Raw genomic sequence first — 21,802 nt, forward strand, 5'->3', positions numbered from 1 at the left:
CCTTGTTCCTCGTCCTGTTTAATTTATGTCCATGGAGTTTTCATACTTTTCCTGGTTCCGGTCTTTTCATTATTCCTGGTTCTGTCTCTTCTTATTTTCTTCTATATTCTTGTTCATATTTTTTCTTCCCTTTTTCATTTTTTACTTGCTCAAACTGAGGTTTTCTTGCAACTGTGAGATTTGTCAAGCTTACATGAAATCACAATGGACTGTCCAATTCACCAATCTCTGTGATTGGCACACATATTTACTTCAAAATTCTCCCACTAAAACCATTCATATCCATGTTCTTAATAACACGATCACAGCAAATCCGGATAATGTTGAATATATTCTTAAAACCAGGTTTGAAAATTTTCCCAAAGGAAAACAGTTTTCTGCGATCTTGGGTGATTTCTTGGGTAGGGGAATTTTCAACGTTGATGGAGATTTATGGAGGTTTCAGAAGAGGATGGCAAGTCTTGAACTGGGCCGGGTCTCTGTTCGGGCTTTCGCCTTCGAAATTTTGAGTAAAGAAATTGATAGTAGATTGATACCACTGTTGGAGTCAGTTTCTGGTGGGGAAGATGAACTCGATTTACAGGGCGTTTTTCGTCAATTTTCATTTGATGTAATTTGCAGATTTTTATTTGGGTTAGACCCCAAGTGCTTTGAATTGTCGCTACCCTTGCCGAAATTCGCAGTTTCATTCGATTTGGCGTCGAAACTTTCTGCGGAACGAGCCTTGAATCTGTCCCCTATTGTTTGGAAGATCAAAAGACTGCTAAATATTGGCAGCGAGAAGAAGCTCCGGCAAGCAATCAGGATCGTAAACATGTTAGCTCAAGAAGTCATCAGAAAAAGGAGAAAAATCGGGTTCTTGAATCAGAAAGATCTTCTGTCAAGATTCCTGAGCACCAGCACCGATATAGACGAAAAATTCCTCCGCGATATTGTAATAAGCTTCCTCTTAGCTGGCCGTGACACGGTGGCTTCCACACTGACAAGTTTTTTCAGGCTGGTGGCCCATCACCCGGAAGTGGAAGCAGCAATTTTGGCAGAAGCTGATAAAATTATCGGCAAAAACATGGAGCTTCCAAGCTACGAACAAATCAAAGCACTCCATTTTTTGCATGCAGCAATTTATGAAAGCCTGAGATTGTATCCACCAGTTCAATTCGATTCAAAGTTCTGTTTGAAAGATGATCTGCTACCAGATGGAAGTTCCTTGAAATATGGAACTAGGGTTACTTATCATCCCTACGCCATGGGTAGAATGGAAGAGATTTGGGGATCGGATTGCTTGGAATTCAAGCCAGAAAGATGGCTGAAAGATGGGATATTTCTCCAAGAAGACCCTTTTAGGTACCCAGTTTTCCAAGCTGGATATAGGGTTTGCTTAGGTCAAGAAATGGCACTCGTGGAGATCAAAAGCGTGGCGATTTCATTGTTGCTAAAATTTCATGTAAAGTTAGCCGATTCTCGACACACCATTCCTCGATTCTCTCCTGGTCTAACAACAACTTTTCGAGATGGTTTGCACGTTTTGATTCGATCTCGGAGTAGTGCACAACCCTAGTTAAAATATCCTAAATACATATGTGGCACTTCATCATGAAGCGATGATAAGTATGTATTGTGCATGTTGCTTAAATTCTCACGTATTCGGCCGAACTGATCGCGATTATGATTCCCCGAATATTCTATCAGCTGGTACACCGGCTAGTTATTTTTAAGCAAATGTTTAAGCTGTGAAGATATAGTTCCAAGCGTGATGTTTCACAATACATATGCATATGGTATCATCTACATTCTTGTACGTACGTAAGTGTATATATTCTATCTTAACTACTTGGGGATTTACAAAAATTACTATCAGATCGTCTCGCGAATCAATTCTATGAAATATATCTCTTATCTGATTTGACCGATGAAAAAATATTATATTTTATGCCAAAAGTATTATTTTTTATTCCATACATAGACTAAGTCGGCTCGTCTCGGATGGGTCCTTGTGATTTTATCAAGTTCTTTCATTTTGATAACAACTTTGTACCTTGATGGTCTGGGCTGCAGGTAACTTTAAGGTGTCTGAATTTTATTCTCTCGGATTAAGATTGTATTGACATGCTATATTAATGACTACATTTAGTTCTATACATGTGGGGGCAAAAACTTTAGTTCGACGGTTCTTTTCAAAAATTTTCATAAAATTGTGTGTACACAGAGACGGAGCCACCCAAAAGCTAAGGTGGGCTCCAGTCCAGGCTAAAATTTTGGCCCAAAGTAATAATATGTATTGGGTTTTTTTTGTATTAAATTTTAGCCTTCTATTTACTAATTATGCGTGAAAAAGATATGTCTTTTTATCATTGGTTGAGATATTTTTTTTCTTTTATTTTTCTTTCCTGATTTCACATGGATCCATCTGTTTTAAATTTTTTGATATTTAAGATTCAAATGTACAAGCTCCGGTGCATTGAAATTTTAGTATTGTAAAATGTTAAGATTCATACTGCGCAGTGAAAAATGTTTGAGATTCATCCTTGACAAAATATTTCATTGATGAATGGCTTGCTTTTCATTTTTTAGGACAACAATGATATGATTATGATATGCATCTCAGCTCAGGATAAAAAAAATTTCTGGCTACGTCTATGTGTGTACGTAATATATTTATTGCATCATTTCTTTTGTCATATTTTATAAGACTTTGTTGAATCACACGGCTTTTATAAAAATTCTAGCCCTATCCCTTTTTTAATATGTTTATTTTATTATATATTATTATATGAATGAATCTCATCATATTTTACACATGCACAAATATATATATATATATATATATATATATATATATATATATATATATATATATATAGTTTTGATATGATGTACTCCTATCTTGCATACATATGTGAGCACTGATGAGATGTCACTCACCTATTGGACGTGATGATATATAAAAAAATTGTGCATCCAATGAGTGAGTGACAAATGAGTGAGTGACACATCATCGAATATATCTTGATAGTACATAAAAACGAAAAGTGCATGAATCCGATGATTAACATAGGAATATATTTTGTGACCCGACAGTAACTTTTACGACTCTTACATGGGAAGGATTGAAGGTGGAGTGATACTACTAATCGTATCCCACTTGAATGCTCAATTAGGTTCATCTATATATTATTAATTAATGTTGTCCCATTTGGTTGGCGAACCTAAATTTTAGGTCCCCTAATCCATTCGTTGGTAATAAAAAAGTCAATATCAATTAATATTATTGTATTATTGAACCCACCCCACACGTGTACAGAAATAATAACCCGTGAATGGAAAGGGGTGGTTGGACATATAACTGTCCTGAACTTAACTAAATTTACTTATTCGCTCACTGTTAGATTTCGTTTTTCACTTTTATCATGTCAGTTTTACTTCAAAAGGAAAAATGTATTTTCAGATCTATATATTTCTCATTTTACGATTTTAGTAATATATTTTATCAAATTTTAATCTTATTAATATATCTTTCGATTTTTGCCAATTTTAATATTTTTTCATTGAGAGTGTTGATTAGACACTATACATGTCAACGCTGCAATGTTGGCACGACAACATTACGTCAGGAAAAAAAAAACTAAATTGTCAAAAGATAACATGACTAGCTTCTTTCTTCGAGGTTGTGCTTGAAATGTTGGATTGATTATTTCAAATTCATTAATTATAAGAATGAAAAATGAAAAATAAAAAAAAATAAAAAGTGAATTTCAAATTTTAAGCACATATTATAAAGTGGATCAATTACAATAACAATATAATGGATTTCAAATATATCCAAGACTGATATCATTTGAAATTAATTCATCAAATATTTTCAGTAAAAGAATTTATTATTGATTTATGTGTGGTATTATAGTCATATATTTGTTATTCATCACAAGAAAGATCTTGATATTTTTCTAAGGAGGGCATTTTTTTTCAAAATAATTCATAATTAAAATTTTATGGGGAAATTGATCCATTAACTTTTTCTATTTGGATTTTTTTCAAATATACTTCGATTTTTTTAGCTGTTTGTTGTATTTCGCCGGAATACTGACGTAGGAAAAAAAATACTAATGTGCAATCAAAACATGATAAATTGGTATCGAAAATTGTTGAATTATCTGATGTCATGTCGACAATTTGACCAAAATATCCAAAAATTAAAATTTAATGTTCCAAAACAAAACTTTGAAAAAATAATTAACCAAAACTCAAAATTTGACAATAAGCGAAAAAATGTTGTCCCAATTTTAAAATTAGATACAACATTTTTTCATTTAATCCCAAAATAATAATTACTATATTTGGCACATATTTATATATAAAAAATGATTCTAACAATTAATTTTGACTTTAGCAGAAACAAAATTTTTAAAAATAGAATTGTTGGTTCAAAATAAACTATTTAATAAATGAGTAGGTCTCTTGTGAGACCGTCTCACGAATCTTTATCTGTGAGACGGGTCAATCATATCGATATTCACAATAAAAAATAATTATCCTAACATAAAAAGTAATATTTTGCATGGATGACCCAAATAAGATATTCGTCTCACAAAATACGATATGTGAGACCGTCTCACACAAGTTTTTGTCTTAATAAATAATAATTATGAGAAACTAGAATGCCTCTTATAATTCATCCATAACAAGTTTCAAAAACCGACACGATCTTCCGAACCTCATTTTTGGAAATCGGCATACTCCCCACCTATTTATTCTTAAGAATCGAAAATAAAAATACTTCATATTGACGAATATTTTCTGAGGCATACCGGCCCATAACTTGAGTTTATCTCGAGTCACTGAATCTTGTCTACTTGTGCAGATAACTTTGGAATGATCAAGTAACACACTTCACACTGACGAATATTTTCTATTATTTAACAACAAAAGAATTGAAAAAATAAATCCATTAAATACTCAGATTGAAAGCCCAAAATTAAGGAAGAGGAGGTCAAAGAGGCCGATTTTGGAATTTATTATAAAAATAATATCATTCAAGTTTATCGAAACCAAATCTGGGCCGTTGAATGAATTCAATCCATTGGGCTGAGATATTAAATTGAGAATTACTGGGCTATGGCAAATGAAGCACAAAGCTAGCACACATACATTAAAAACGATGCTTATTTGTTTATTTAATACATATGGATTTCTTTAAAAATTAAATTTATATATATATTCCAATATATAAATTTTGATCCAAAATACACATTGAAATAATTATCCAAGTTCACATTAAAATCCTGCCGAACGAACATATCGTATCTACACTTTCATGAGCAGTCAAAATCCAATGCCCACCTTATTTTTCATACATATCGTGCCACCTATATTTCACCAATGCTTCCTTTATTTCCATAACAATAATTTCCCAAAAAATGAAGAAAAATTAATTTTAATACACATGAACTTAAGTGAGATCGTCTCACAGGTCAAATTTTGTTTGACGTATTTTCTATATAACTCGACCGATTAAAAAATATTACTTTTTAATATAAATATAAACCAAATCAACGTGTCTCACGGACAAATATTCATGAGATCTTTTCACAAAAGAGTCACTTATTTTATTAATGTTCATTACTCTTTATCTAAAAATATTACTTTTAAATATAAATATGAATCAAATCAACATGTCTCACGGATAAAAATTAATGAGATCGATTTGATCTTTTCACAAAAGAGTCACTTATTTTATTAACGTCCGCTAGCGACTCTAACATAACTCTTGTACCTTAGCTAGATGTGATTAAAACACATATATACATACATGTTTATTCCAGCAAACTTTTTCGTTCCCAATTTTGGACCACACGATTTTTTTTCTCTTTTTATTTGAAATATAAAAACTTGGAGATCTTGTACCAAAAGTATCCCTTTCCGGAGTAGAAATTCTGCAGGAAAGTGATAGTTCTGCACTTGTGACAACTGACGACTCCATTACAAAAAATACCAATAATCATACATAAGAAAATAAAGCGAAATATATATGCTACTAATTAAGCAAAATAAATTCAAAATTATTTCTTTATTAATAGATAATTATTAAACAAACTCTTCTTTTGTACAGTAGTCGCACTCTAATCATCTAAATTTATTATCATTTAATTAAAATAAAAACAAATGTAAAGGGACCAATTAGTAATAAGTGTGTACCTTGCTCATACGAATGAGATATGATACGACTTTGTTAGTAAATTTGGATAAAGTAAGGGGACCAATCAGCAATATATTCCAGTAAATCTTAGGGTACAAGGACCACTTAAAAATTTATTGGTTTTGAATTTTAGGGCAGTGGAGCAATTTAAATTAGTTGCGCTGAAAATGGTACCTCAACTCGTCTGGAAAATAGACCAAATGAAAAGAACCCCACCATAGCCCAGAAAAAGTTGTGAAATTTTTGTCTAGATTTGGGCATACACCACATGATATTGTATAAACTCTGACAATCCTTTTTCCTCCTCTAGATAGAGAGATTGAAGCCACAAACGAGTGAACTCCATATTTCGAAAAACAAACACAAATAAAAAGTTTAAAATTCTATGATCCACACTTTACTTACTTAAAAAAAAACAGCGAGGTAGAAAGCAAACATGTCGGAAATGGATTGAGATTAAGATTGCGATTTATTTTTATTGATGCAATGAAGGTGGGGTCACATAAGTAGTGAAAATAATCACTTAATTAAAAAATAACATAGAGATAATTATACACAAGTGAACATATAAGTGCGATGTCTCAAGACAAAATAATCACTAGAAAAGAAATCGAGTTTATAAAACCAATACTAATGAAGAAACGGAAAATTATAGTCCTTAACAAGTTAATGAAGTAAATTGCATTCTAAAACATCAATAATAAAAATAACAAAAAACGCGATAATACAAATCTTTGTGGCCGAAATTCGAGCATCAAAACAATTTTTCAATCAACAATTTATATGCGTGTTGACTTCAAATGTCTACAACATTCACGACAACACAGTAAAACAGCGATAATTCGTCTTTGCGAGTTTTTCAGAAAAATATCTCTTTATTATCTCGTATTTCACTTGTCTCGTTTTTCTATGGTGTAACAATTATTCTTCAATATATTATATATATAGACTTGTGTCGATTTTGATCTGATTCAGTGACTAGATTCATACAAAATAAGAAAAGTAATATATCATAATGGAACAATTTTTTTAAAAATATTAAAGATCAATAAGAAACTAAAATTAGAGAAAGACAAATCTCGAATGTAAACTCTTATTAAAAAAATAAAAGAATTTAAGGTGTAGACATGTTTCCTTTCAAATAATAGGATTTGAATCTAAGATCAAACCGATCTTGGGGCATTTACGAGTACAATAACTCCCTCAAAATACACTGCAAAAGTGAGTAATGATTGCTACACAAGTGAAATGGGCGTGAATTTAGATCCAATAAATCAAAACAAACCAAAAGTCATCGTACCCAACGCAGCTCCATCATGAATCAGTGTTGCGTTGTCTTCTTGATTTCAACAAATACTGGGGCAATTTATTGTGGAAACTCAACTAATTTAATCAATGGTTTTTTGAAAAAATATTGATAAATTAATTTATAACCCCCGTCAATTTTACTTTAAAAGGGACTTTGGAATTGGAATATCTAGTATTGATCAGAAACATCTCCTTGATTTTGAGGTTCCACTATAAGAAGAATGTCAAAAACAATAAAAGTTAAGACATATATCATCAATAATATAATCCAAAAGCTACTGAAATGATTGAGATATATAATATAACATCTCAAATGTGTATTATATATTTAGAAAAGTCAAAGAAAAGAAAAAGAAACATATTTAATTGAGACAGATGGGTTATGGGTACATTTTATAACTTGGGAATGCATATAAATGTATGTATCTTAATACGATTCATGATAATACGAGCATGCAACATAATTTCCATAGTCGTTGCATAATATGTGATTGGAAGTGAGAGTGTGATTAGACGATTCATCGTCATGATTCGACTATTCGAATTAAAATGTATCCATTACATTTACGATTTTAAGTCGTAATTTGAATCGTCGATTTTTGTTAAGAAGTGGATCCAAAAACTCAAAAAAAAAAAATTTAAAAAAGTGGCATTTATAATTTACGAGGACTTTGAATAGATTTATTTTATATGAATATGAATTTTTTTTAATATATATATAATGCGTAGTGAGATTTGTTTTCTAATACCTAAACCAAAACGTGTGGCCCATCAAATTCTTGGTAAGCATGGATTAGAATCATGCTGCCCATTATGCTCTTGTTTGTGTCTTCTACCTAATATATAAGACTACATTATTTTAGAAACTTTTGGGATCATTAAATTGATAATTGGAATAATATTTGTATACCGGAAGCCGATTAGAAGGATTAACTTTTGCGCTTGTTCACTAGTTAAAAATATAACTGTTTTTTACTCGTGCATATTGCATATATATAATTTATCATATTTACTTGTAAAATTAATTTAATATAATCACAAGTAATATAATATGAGACAATACGGTAAAATAAAATCTAAATCAACTATGTATAGTCTTCAAATGAGAGAAATCGAAATAAGTTTCTACATTTATATATCCTAGTTGACTTATTGGTCGGGATACTAAAATTTCACTGACAAATATGTTTGTTGATGATAACAAAAGGTCATACGATTTGGATAGAATATATTGTGCTTATTTATGTATATCTAATAATAAGTGTTTTATTCATACTGCCTACAGGCTACATGAGTATTGTTGTTTTTTATTCATCACATAACATGTGTGTTCATTGGATAAATTATAATCACTCGTTCAATTATGTTGTATGGATTAGTTGTCATGATTCATCACTCAACATACGTGTCATATACCGAGTTAATGAAGACACTGTCCACGATCTTTCGATTTTTTTTTTCCGGTTTAGTAAATAAGTAGTGGTTTGTCTAATTCCTTAAACAAAGGACCAACTAATAGAAGTTTTACGTTTCAAACCAATCCAAATTGACGGACATTTTTAATAATTAAAATATTTTAAATTGGTGAAATGTCAAAAATTGTACGTACTGGAACTTTTTTCTAAAAGATACAAATGGGAATTTTACAGGATAATAAAATAATTAAACCAAAACCAAAGCATTATTTGGGATAATTAGTATCTTAAATTTTTTAAAATATCGTGTGAGACCGTCTCACGGATTCCTAATCTGTGAGACGAACCCTACCCATATTCACAATAAAAAGTAATACTATTAGCATAAAAAATAATAATTTTTTATGGATAACCTAAATAAGATATCCGTCTCACAAATACGACCCGTGAGATCGTCTCACTCGAGTTTTTGGCATCATAACTTATACATCGGCAAGATATGGAGAAAAGCTTCCAAAGCCCGAATTGAGAGGTTGAAAGATAATGACTTAACAACACAACCCAAACAAACACCTATATCACATCGATTTAAATTGACTATTAATTAATTTTATTCCCTTTGTTTAAGATTAGTGACTAATTTTGTAAATCCAATTAGTTGACAAGCCAGTTGACTATTGATAAAACATGTATATAATTTTGATACGTTGACTGTTGATAAATTTTATTTTATTTCTTGTAAAATTAGTGACTAATTTTGTAAATACAACGAGCTGACAAGGCAGTTGATCGTTGATAAAAACATATATATAGTTCTGACATATTTCACATTCATCGCACGTATTTATATAACTATCAAAGAAATGATATTAGCGTGTTTGAATGATTAATTTTTCTTAGTGATTACATTAATATTTTTAGTAGGAGAAATTGTCTTTTTCTTTTTTATTTTTATTTTTTTCTTATAGGGCTCTCAGATTTTTTTTTAATATTCGAGATAATTATCAAAAAATATTTATTTAATTAATCAGAAATATATTATCTATTTTCATGAGCAGTTTTATTTTGGTTGGATAAATTATCAAATAAATAATTAATAAATTTAGAATCGATGTTTATTACAAGGGATCCAGCGTATAAATGTAAATGATTAGATCCAAAATCCGAATCCAAAGTCATTAAAGTGGGCCAATCAGAACGTCAGTAGAACAAAGTTTATGTCAAAAAAAAAAAAAATGAAAACAGTAAATCCCAAAAATTAATACAGAGATTGTAGTGAGAGAAACCCATCATTGTCCACCGAATAACCTTCGCGAGAATCAGAAGAACGCCACTTTTTTCTTTAGGGTTCTTTTATTTTTCCTGTTTCTTATATGTAATGTGATGAACGATAAAGAAGCAGCAAAAATAGTCCCGGGGTAAAGTGACGGGTTGGATTTTTTGGAAAATAAAGGAGAAAAGATTTTTTCCTGTTACTCTGCGAGGAGTGGATCTCTCTTTAGGTACCATTATCTAGCACTTATCTTGTTGCTGATCTGTTCTTTTTTCCTCTTGCTGAAATGCTGTAGTTCTTGAACTATCCGTGTTTTGTTTTTAAGTTTTCTGTTTCCTAATGTTTTTTCTAAACCAAACACTTTCTTTGTGTACTATTTTTTTTTTAAAAAAAAATCGAAAATATCATTTGCCGATTCCTGATACTTGATACATAATGTTTCCCGATTTTATAATTTAACCGGTAATATGATACATCGTCTACAGTAATTGTTAGTTCAAAAGTGCAGTTTCACGGTTTTTTCTCCCAATCTGCTTGTGCTCTCTTGGGACTTTCTATGTTTTGGTAATTGTTCTGAGGAGGACATTATATTATAATATTTATTAACGATGCTATCTAAATTTTTGAAAAATGATTCTGGGTTTAGGAAGCACACAGACATGTGATAATATTTGTGGTTGTTCTGTGTAATCTTTTATTCAGGTTGCCAGGATTGAGATAACTGAATTCTGGGGAAGAAGTGGTGAAGGTTATAAAGAAGATGAAATTTTTGTAGCTGTGGGAAGCTTTATTCCATGTACTGATGTGGTCCTGTGATCCTGAATTGAGTGTGGGTTTCTTCAGAGATGAACGGCTGTGATTGTCCGAGTTTAAGACTTTTCAAATATTTGTCCTAAATTCGTTGGATTCATCATCTTAGGCTGTTTAAGGATATGGGTTCTTTCGGTAGATCTTGTGAAATAGTTGAAGTAAAGGATGATCCAAATTTAGTACCGCGACACCACAGAGAGCCTAAGCCGCCAATCTTGAAAAAAGGATCAAGTAAAGGTTTGGAAGATGATATAAACAAGCTTTTTGAAGCAGTGAATCTCAGAGCATGTAAAAGTCTGGATCTTTCAGACTCGTGGAGAAATGCCTCAAAGAAGCCAATGCGGCCTGCTGGTTCTTATTCACCCGGAATTGGATTTTCAGAGCCCGTCTCTCTGAAACAGGCTCTAAGGGGAATGTGCATTTCTCAAGCAGCAGAGATGGCTTCCCTGAAACGATTATCGATGCCCGCATCGCCTAGGATATCAGAATCTGGGAGAATCTCAAATTTTTCACTGCCTGCTGGAGGTGGATCATGCAGAACTGCAATTTCTCGGGTGCCAGAAGATGGAACCTTGCGTTCTTCTGAAACGTCGCCTTGTTGCGTTCAAGAATCTGTGGTGGAGTTGAATGCTGAAAGTTCCGGCCCATGTAGTAGTTTTGGTGTCAAACCAATCATAAAGAATGTTGGGAGTATTGCTACTGAATCCAATGGAGATAGTTCAAGGATGTCCCGGTTCTTGCCTAAGAATCTGCCAAATCCTAAGACCAAGTCCCCAAATCGTAGTACCAATTCTGTCCTGCCTAGGAACCTGCTATCTCCTAAGACCAAGTCCCCGAATCCAAGTACAAATACTTCTCCTCGTTTGCCTATTGCTGTAGTCATTCAGAGTACTAAATCGTCTCCCATGCATCATAATAATATTTCACCAGTTTCAAAACCTGAAGCAGAAAAATTATGTTCAAATGAAGAAAAACAAAGTTTACGGACCAATGGTCGAGAAAATGTGAAAAAACCGGATAAGAAAACTTCTGGTTCAAATAAGGTGGTCATTACTTCACGTGAGGATTCTTGCACTTCGTTGGAGGACAAAGAAGCACCCAAGCCAAGACGAAAACCGAGACACAATACTACTCCGCCTAGTGCCGTAAAAAGTAATAAGGATGTCAAGTCAACACGAAGTGCCACTCGCGCTGTCAAGCCCATTATCATAAACAAGAATCTTGTTATAAAGAAATCAAAGAAAGTAGCAGTATCAGATGAAGCTGTTTCAAAAACATCTTCTGAAGTAGATAGTGGTTCTGGGCAATTAATCTGCGAAAGGTGTCGGTGTTCTTTAAGGGATCCATGTAAGGATTCGGAAGTGGATCCTTCAGAAACTTCTGATGCTAATGTGGTTACAACTACCCAGAACTTTGATGCAAAGAAGCCCGAAGTAACTCACAAAACTTGGGAGAATAGATGTGCACCTATCACTAAGGGGTGTAACATGACCTTGAAATCCATCGAGAAAGGAGATATCTCACAGAGCTCAAAGAGCAGTATTTGTGATTTTAGTAGTAGCACAACTAGCCTTAGTGAAGAGAGCAATCTAAGCGGATCAGCTTGCAGCAGTAGACCGCACATGTCGAAGGATGTGAGGTGGGAAGCAATCAATCTCATAAGGAAACGATATGGTTTCATAGGATTGAGTCACTTTAATTTGTTGAAAAAACTTGGTTCGGGAGACATTGGTACAGTTTATCTTGCTGAACTTGTGGGGACAAACTGTCTTTTCGCCATAAAGGTGATGGATAATGAGTTCTTGGTTAGGAGAAAGAAGATGCCTCGGGCCCAAACGGAGCGAGAGATACTCAGGATGCTTGATCACCCGTTTCTTCCTACACTTTATGCCCAGTTTACATCGGACAATTTATCATGTTTGGTGATGGAGTTTTGTCCTGGTGGAGATCTACACGTCCTACGACAGAAACAGCCTGGCCGGTACTTTCCTGAACAGGCAGCAAGGTATGTAATTAAGTACTGAAAGATTTGCTAGTTATTTGAAATGTGTTGTGTTGATTTTATACTAATATTTGGATCTTACAGATTCTATGTCGCTGAAGTTCTTCTTGCTCTGGAATATCTGCACATGCTCGGTATAATTTACCGGGATCTTAAACCTGAAAACATATTGGTTCGTGAAGATGGCCACATAATGCTGTCGGATTTCGACCTTTCTCTTAGATGTTCTGTCAACCCGACTCTCGTGAAATCATCATCCTTGCTAATAGAGCCACCTAGGATCTCCGGTCCGTGTGCGGGATCCAACTGCATCGACCCTTTTTGTACCGGGCCATCATGTAAAGTATCGTGCTTTAGCCCTAGGCTTTTACCTGCCACAGCGAGATCAAGAAAACTAAAAGCTCATGCTGCAGCACAGGCTAGACTTCTACCCCAGCTTGTTGCTGAACCAACCGAAGCACGATCCAATTCTTTCGTTGGTACACACGAATACTTAGCTCCAGAGATCATCAAAGGTGAAGGTCATGGAAGTGCGGTTGATTGGTGGACATTTGGTGTTTTTCTCTACGAACTTCTATACGGGAAAGCACCCTATAAAGGTGCTGGAAATGAAGAGACTTTAGCTAATGTGGTACTGCAGAATCTCAAATTTCCAGATACCCCAATTGTTAGTTTTCATGCGAGGGATCTCATCCGGGGTCTGTTGGTGAAAGAACCCGAGAATCGTTTGGGCACGGAAACAGGAGCTGCTGAGATCAAGCGGCATCCTTTCTTTGATGGCCTGAACTGGGCTCTTATACGCTGCGCCATTCCACCTCAAATTCCTGAGTTCTGTGATGTTGGAGATTCACACGCCCTTTCTCAGGAGAATGGGAAATATTTTCTGGATTATAGTTCCACTGGAGAACATCTAGAGTTCGAGTTGTTCTAGTGAAAACATTTTCATCTTGGAGAAGGCAATGTCATGTAGGTTCTAAGACTTATCGATTCTAGTTGGTTCCTGGGAGAAAAAATGGTAAAATCTTGATCCAGCTATGTAGTTTTTATCCAGTAAAATGTGTGTGGGTAAAAAATGTTCCGGGATATTTTATGTGATCTCGATGGTTTGATACGAGGCAAATGGACATATGGTTTGTCGATGGAGGGTTTTGCTTGAACCTAGTCGATAAATTTGGAGCTAATGATTTTATTTAATGTTACTTGGGTTGAAACCTAAGCAAGATGCCAAATAATTTACATGAACCGATTTGTTGAACATAGTTTAAACCAAAATAATGAATACTTTCATGATTCATCCATCTTTGTTTTGAATGTGACAAATCCACGATAATATATATATATATATATATATATATATATATATATATATATATATTTTTTTTTTTAATTTTCTTCAAATTTTACCACCTACATCGAATGCCCATACATAATTAGTGGCAATTAAATTATATTAAGAAATTAATATTATTTCTTTAGTAATTAGAAAGGTTCCAAAGAAAGCGTAGCGTGTTGAACGATTAAAACAAAACTTCAAGCTTTTTAAGTTTAAGCGGTATTAATATAAATTTAAACTCAAAAAAATAATTTTTTTTAAAATATAATTTTTATTATCTCACACAAACAAATATAGTAAATAATACATAAATATTAATTTTAAGTATAATGCATTACTTTTTTGTCAAATTCTAATTCAATTTATTTTTATCATACATTTCATCTTTCGTATTATTACATATAAAATCAATTTAATTGATCTACTTTAAAACATTAATATTAATATATTTGGTAAAGTATAAATATCTATCACATATTCATCATCAAATTATGAGCAATATTAATTAGTAAAATTTCTTATTTATATGTTTCTCTTCTTAGAAACTAAATTATATTATGAAACTGATATCATTTTTCTACTACTCAGTAATAAATAATAAATGTAAATGTAAATAATAAAAAGTAAAAGACAGAGACGGGTCGGATATTTCTACTTGGTTCGGCAAAACGACACATATTGAACCGTTGTGCACAGTCCACGCAACAAACATACAAGTACACTTCCGTTTCTCTTGAGGTGCGTAATCGTCGTCCGCCGTCGCCGGAGGGCTAGAGCCGATTACACTCGTAAATTGCGCATCTTTCTCCTGCTGATTCAATTTCGATTTCATGATTCAGTCTTTACTAGTGTGTAGAGTAATTTTAGGGCAAATGAATTAGCTCACTACTGAGTGGAAATTAGGACGCGATTACGAAAGGTTGAGCTCGTTGATAGGCTATTAATTTTGTGTTTAACAGTGCATGATTACGATGCGTATGCTTGTATAGATTTTTTATCTCTGTGCGTGTTCATGGTTGTTGCAGAGGAAATCATGTGAACTGCAGGCAAAAATGAGAGAAGGTTTTTTACCTTTCATGGCTTAATATTTTGGATCCATGGATTATATAACTGGAAATGAGTACTTTCTAAATAAATTAATGCTGCAATTTCATTTTCCAGCGTAGAATGATCGGCATTATGGTAAAAGAAAATTTGAGGCCTTGTGGCCTATTTTCAAAATATCTCATCAGGGAAGTCGATACATTTTTTACTTTTACATCCGGAGGAACGAAATCTCCAAGGAATTGTATGAGTTCTGCTTGGATCAGGGATATGCAGATCGAAACTTAATTGCAAAGTGGAAGAAGGTTTGTCCGTCTAGTTTAATTCTTTTCCTACTTTGTCTCGGAGTTTCTTCATGGCAGAGGGATAACTTTTCCATGCTTCTCCATGCCTTGGACTGCCCTTTGTGCTTGAGATGGAGGGAGTTGTAAATTTACTCAGCTTGACGTTTCTGTTATTCTGTTATATTTATTTTCTTCAACAATTTGAATACTTCAGTTTGTTCTGGAAATCAATGGTATATATTACGTAATAATCGGAAACATTCTGTATATTGAGATAATGAAGAAGCAAAAAACTGATTGTTCATACAGAGATCTACTTTATATATCTTTGATGTGTTAGCTTCTTTCACATGGTTACTAACCAACCAACTAACTAACTGAATGTGTGTGTGAATATCTAGTAAGTGAGTTGTATATCTAATATCCCCCCCTCAAGATGTACTATAAATGTTTTTGATAGACATCTTGGAGAGTAAGGCTGATAGAGTGGTTGATGGCAGTGGCTTGGTGAACATATCCGCTAGTTGGGAAGACGATCGAACAGGAAGCAACTTGATTGAACCATCGAGGATCCGGCCTCGAATAAAATGGCAATCTATATCAATGTGCTTGGTTCTTTCATGGAATACTGGGTTTTGAGCAATGTGTATGGCCGATTGACTGTCACAAAATAAAGTAGATGGCGAAGTGGTATGAACTTGAAAATCGCGAAGGAGATTAGTGAGCCAAATTATTTCACTAGTAGTGCTAGCCAAGGCTCGATATTCAGCCTCTGTGGATGAACGTGAGATTGTAGCTTGTTTCTTGGCTTTCCAGGATATCAATGCATCACCAAGGAAAATGCAAAAACCAGTAACAGATTTTCTGGTATCCTGACATGATGCCCAATCCGCATCAGAAAATGCGCGCAAAATAGTGGATGATGATGTTGGAAAAAAACATGCCCTGCCCCGGTGTTCCTTTGAGATACCGTAAAAGGTGATGTATTGCATGTAGATGAGGTGTGCGTGGCTGAGACACGAATTGACTGAGCTTGTGTACTGCAAACGTGATGTCCGGGCGAGACAATGTAAGATAAAGGAGACGGCCAATGAGGCGTCGATATTGGGAAATATCTGTCAAAGGTTCTCCATCAGTGATGTTAAGATGAGTACGGGGTTCCATTGGTGTGGAGAGGGGCTTGCTTGCCAAGAAACCAGTGTCTTCTAACAATTTAAGAGTGTATTGACGTTGAGATAAACAAATTCCCAATTGTGATCTGGCAATTTCAAGACCAAGAAAGTATTTAAGAGAACCTAAGTCCTTGAGTTTAAAAAGACCCTGAAGGTGAATCTTTAAGTCTTGAATAAGGTTAGAGGAAGGTCCAGCGATGATAATATCGTCGACATAAACCAGTAACGCAATGAATGAAGACCCCATGCCTTTAGTGAATAAAGTGTGATCAGATTGTGATTGAGTGAATCCAGATTGAAGAAGAGCGTGGGAAAACTTTGTGTACCATTGTCGAGACGCTTGACGAAGCCCATAGATTGACTTGTGAAGCTTGCACACCAGTTTGGGCGATGAAGCAGTAGCTTGAGCTGGAATGGTATAACCAAGAGGTAAATCCATATAGACTTCCTCCAATAAGTCACCATTAAGAAAGGCATTGTTGACGTCTAACTGAGCAAGACTCCATTTTTGACTAGCTGCAAGTGCTAGTAGGACTTTGACAGTAGCTAACTTGGCTACGGGGGAAAACGTTTCAAAGAAATCAACACCTTCTTGTTGCGTGTATCCTTTGGCTACAAGACGAGCTTTATGTCGATCAATCGATCCATTGGATGCATACTTAATCTTGTAAACCCATCTACTGCCGATGGCATGTTTGTCCGGGGGTAAAGGAACCACGGACCATGTGTGATTTGCTTCCATGGCATCGAGTTCATCTTTCATGGCTGCTTGCCATTGAGGAAGATGTTTAGCTTGATGAAAATATTGCGGCTCAAAATGTGAGGATACATTGAGTGTGAGGTTTCGAAATGGAGGTGATAAAGAGGCATAGGATATGTATGAGGTTAAAGGATAAGCAGATTTAGAACTCAGCTGGGCCTTTGATTTCAAGAGGTTGCAATGATAATCTCGAAGGTATGATGGAGGTTGAGAGTGCCTAGAAGATGTGCGAGAAGGCATGGAAGTTGTTGGAATTGAAGTTGACACCAGTGGCAAAGTGGTGGTGTTGGAGTCATTGGATGTCAGAGACTCAACCAAATCTGGAATGACATATTCAGGGCTTGGTGGCTGAGGCTCAATCAATGGTGGAGTGACATATTCAGGGCCCGGTGTGTTTAATGGAAGCGGGAGAACTACCTCAGGAAATGAATCAATACAAATCTTGGATATGAGTGTTTTGAATGGAAATGTATTTTCACGAAATGTCACATCCCGTGAAACAAAGATTTCTTTGCTATGGATGTCGAGTAGTTTGTATCCTTTGATGTTGGAAGGATAACCCAGAAAAACACAAGCACGAGCTCGAGGAGAGAACTTGTCACGATGAGCAGCCAAAGTAGATGCGAAGGCAAGACATCCAAATGTGCGTATTGAAGAATAATCAAATGCCTTGTGATAAAGCAGTTCATAAGGGGACTTATTGTGTGTTGTACGGGATGGAACCCGATTGATCAAATAAGTTGCGGTCAAGATACACTCGCCCCAAAGATCAGTATGTACTTGGGATTGGAAGAATAAGGCTCTGGCAACATTAAGAAGATGCTGATGTTTTCTCTCAACCACAGAGTTCTGTTGTGGTGTCTGGACACATGATCGTTGATGAATGATACCCTTCTCCACGCACAAGTCGGTGAAAGCAAGTTCCTTTGCATTGTCTGTACGAAATGCTTTGATCTTTAGATGGAATTGAGTATGGACCATAGTGGAAAATCGAGAGACAACTCTACAAGCATCAGACTTGTGTCGCAACAGAAATACCCACGTGAATCTAGTGCAATCGTCTACCAATGTTAGGAAATATCGTTGATTATTTAATGTTGTAGCATTGTACGGTCCCCAGATATCACAATGAATAAGGTCGAAAGGAGAATCAGACATGTTATGATGAGATGGAAAAGCAAGTCGCCTTTGTTTAGCTAATGGACAAATGATGCAAGATTTACAATTATCTAATGTGGCTTCACTGTATTGTAATTGATCTTTTAAGGTATGCATCACTTGAGCAGATGGGTGTCCAAGACGGTTGTGCCATGTCTCCACCGAAATCTGATTAATGAATATGTCCTGATGATCTGAGTTTGTATCCAGAACATAAAGACCTTCAACTTTCCTACCCTTGCCAATCATCTTCTTCGTGTTCACCTCCTGAATATTGAACGAATTGTGATAAAAGCTAATCACTGACTTAGCATTTGCAAGAAGGGAACTGACTGATAATAGATTAAACTTGAAGTGTGGTATAAACATGACATCTTCAAGAGTCAAATATTCACTAATTCTAACACTGCCGCAAAACTTGACTTCAATGGTAGTGTGATTAGGGAGCGTAACGGTGGAACCAGTGACAGATTTCAATGAGCTAAATAATGACGCACATGAGCAAATATGTCTGGATGCCCCGGAGTCAACAACCCAACATGACGGATAAGATAAACCATTATGAGCATATGTGGATAAACAAATACCTGTGGTGTGGGCAGTTTCAGAGTTAGCCATGGGGGTAACATGTTTGTCCAAGGAAGAAATCTGCTGATCAAAGAGCTGTCTCAACTGATGCAGCTGCTCAGTGTTGAATCCTTGGATGGAATTCTGAGATATAACATTGCTGGGAGGAACATGACCTGAAGGACCACTAATTTCAGATACTTGATTTGCCTTAGCTGTTGTATAACGAGATGTGGGTGTGCCCCGAAGCTTAGAACCTGGAGGGTATCCATGTATTTTATAGCACGTATCCACTGTATGACCGTGAACGTTACACTTGGTACAAAATGGCCTTTCCTTAGGAAACCTCGATTGCCCTCGACCCTGAACATGTCTTTGTGACTGATCATTCTTGAATGCAAATGCCATGTCTCCAGTTGAATGAGGAGGAGTAGTGAATTGTGTACCAATTGTTCGGTGCCTTTCTTCTTGAACAACGAAGGAGAAAACACGGTTGATGGGGGGAAGAGGATTAAGCAATAACACCTGACTTCTAATTTGGGCATAGGATTCATTGAGTCCCATAAGAAAGGTCATGATGTATTCCAGTTGAAAGTGTTCATCCAGCTTCTTTACCCCTTCACACATGCATTTACCACAACTACACATCGGACGAAAGTTGTTCAATTCTTCCCATATGGCTTTGAGTTTTGTGAAATATACACTTACAGAAAGTTGTTCTTGACGTAAGTTCACGAGATCGCGTTTCAATTGGAAAATTCTTGGTCCATCACTTTGCTGAAAACGCTCCTTGAGATCATCCCATATGGCGGCTGCGGAATCAGAAAATAGAATACTTGCGGAAATATCTTTGGATACAGAATTAAGAATCCAAGAAATCACGATATTGTTGTTTCTAGTCCAGAAGCCAAGTAAATGAGTATCAGCCTCTAATGGCTTCACAATTGTCCCATCCACAAAACCCAGCTTGTTCTTGACCGATAACGCAATTCGCATGGCTCTGCTCCAAGAAGCGTAATTGTCTCCAGTCAATGATTGCGAGACTAATGTGAGTCCCGGATTATCTGAATGATGCAAGAAGTAAGGGCTCATTGGATCATCTATGGCAGGAAGACCGCCAAGTCGAGGAAATTCGGATAGATTTCCAGGCGCCATTGGAGATACAATTCAAGTTTCACCGAAGAAATACGACGAAACAAAAACAAATTGGCAATTTGGGAAGAAGATGAAGAAAGAACTCACCAAGAACAGTGACGATTAAAGCAGATAAATCGAAGATTGACTTCGTGATTGACGTTTCCGACGCGGAAGCTCTGATACCATATTACGTAATAATCGGAAACATTCTGTATATTGAGATAATGAAGAAGCAAAAAACTGATTGTTCATACAGAGATCTACTTTATATATCTTTGATGTGTTAGCTTCTTTCACATGGTTACTAACCAACCAACTAACTAACTGAATGTGTGTGTGAATATCTAGTAAGTGAGTTGTATATCTAATAGTATAGGAAATGGAACCTGCACTGGATTGATGCAGTTGAGCTTTTAGTTTGAATTCTTGGCATTCTTTAACCCACACATATTGTCTGATTTCTCTTCGATTACACGCGTCTCAATCGCAGCCTGGTTATGAAAGGCTTTGCTGTTTAAAGTGCATCCAACCCCGGGATCATAACTTTCAAACTACATGTGTGCGCGCCTAGTCCCGAAGCATTCACGGGAGGAAAATGCTATAGAATGTGTTCATTGTGGCGGCGGGGGTTACGCTAGCGGAGATTAACTGAGTTCACATCGACTGCCAAAATCCTACTGATTGTGTATCTGTGAAATGATTGGGAGTTCATATCTCGTTTTTAGGATTGTGTTCCGTTCTCTTTGTTGTGGATGCGATTTCTTGCTAAAACTTCAAAGACTCTCTAGTTGGCTTGCTTTGTGATTAAAAGTATGCTATGCCCTGCGAGTTTTAAAACTCGCGGTGGACACGATTTTTTTTTAATTTGTTTCTTACGTGCAATTCAATGGCAATCCGATATTATGAGTCTTTAAAATTAACGTGTTGATTAAGTCATTTAAAAAGTTAAATATATTAAAAAATATAAAGTATTTTTATACAAATCAAACTTAAACTGTAAATATGATTGTATAAACTTCTAGATTAAAATTTTATTTCTGCAGCTACATTTATTTATTATTTTAAAATATTTTCACAATTTGTAATGCAGCACTAAGTAAAACATTTTCAAATCAAATGAAGATATTTTCTGTTAAATATTAATATTTCAAGACTATTAATCAATTGTAAATAAATGAGATTTTTAAATCATACACACACTGACATTGTGTAGTTTGGTTTCCTTTTTCTAAGAGAATATTTTTTCCTAATATTTTTTGTGCAGTTAAAAAGTGAACTGATGATAAAATATAAATAAATAATGAAGGGGAGACGCAGACACATTTTTAACTGGCGCAAGATCGAGT

At 35.0% G+C, this 21,802-nt stretch overlaps 2 protein-coding genes and 1 long non-coding RNA gene across 3 annotated transcripts; all 3 read left to right on the forward strand.

The window, feature by feature from the left end:
* Positions 1-1,750, forward strand: LOC140828047 (cytochrome P450 94C1-like). Its single transcript, XM_073191017.1, has one exon. It carries the CDS (start codon positions 26-28, stop codon positions 1,556-1,558), a length of 1,533 nt encoding a protein of 510 aa, XP_073047118.1. The 5' UTR covers positions 1-25; the 3' UTR covers positions 1,559-1,750.
* An 8,411-nt stretch (positions 1,751-10,161) lies between these two features.
* LOC140825536 (serine/threonine-protein kinase KIPK1-like) lies at positions 10,162-14,202 on the forward strand. Its single transcript, XM_073187377.1, has 3 exons — positions 10,162-10,418; positions 10,892-13,004; positions 13,086-14,202. The coding sequence occupies exons 2-3, from the start codon at positions 11,122-11,124 to the stop codon at positions 13,930-13,932; spliced, it is 2,730 nt and encodes a 909-aa protein (XP_073043478.1). The 5' UTR covers positions 10,162-10,418; positions 10,892-11,121; the 3' UTR covers positions 13,933-14,202.
* An 833-nt stretch (positions 14,203-15,035) lies between these two features.
* Positions 15,036-21,332, forward strand: LOC140828048 (uncharacterized). Its single transcript, XR_012117103.1, has 3 exons — positions 15,036-15,396; positions 15,496-15,683; positions 20,947-21,332. It is a non-coding gene; the product is annotated as an uncharacterized lncRNA (long non-coding RNA).
* The last annotated feature ends 470 nt before the right edge of the window (positions 21,333-21,802 follow it).

Source organism: Primulina eburnea, chromosome 3, assembly GCF_022965805.1.
Source record: "Primulina eburnea isolate SZY01 chromosome 3, ASM2296580v1, whole genome shotgun sequence".
Classification (NCBI taxonomy): Eukaryota; Viridiplantae; Streptophyta; class Magnoliopsida; order Lamiales; family Gesneriaceae; genus Primulina; species Primulina eburnea.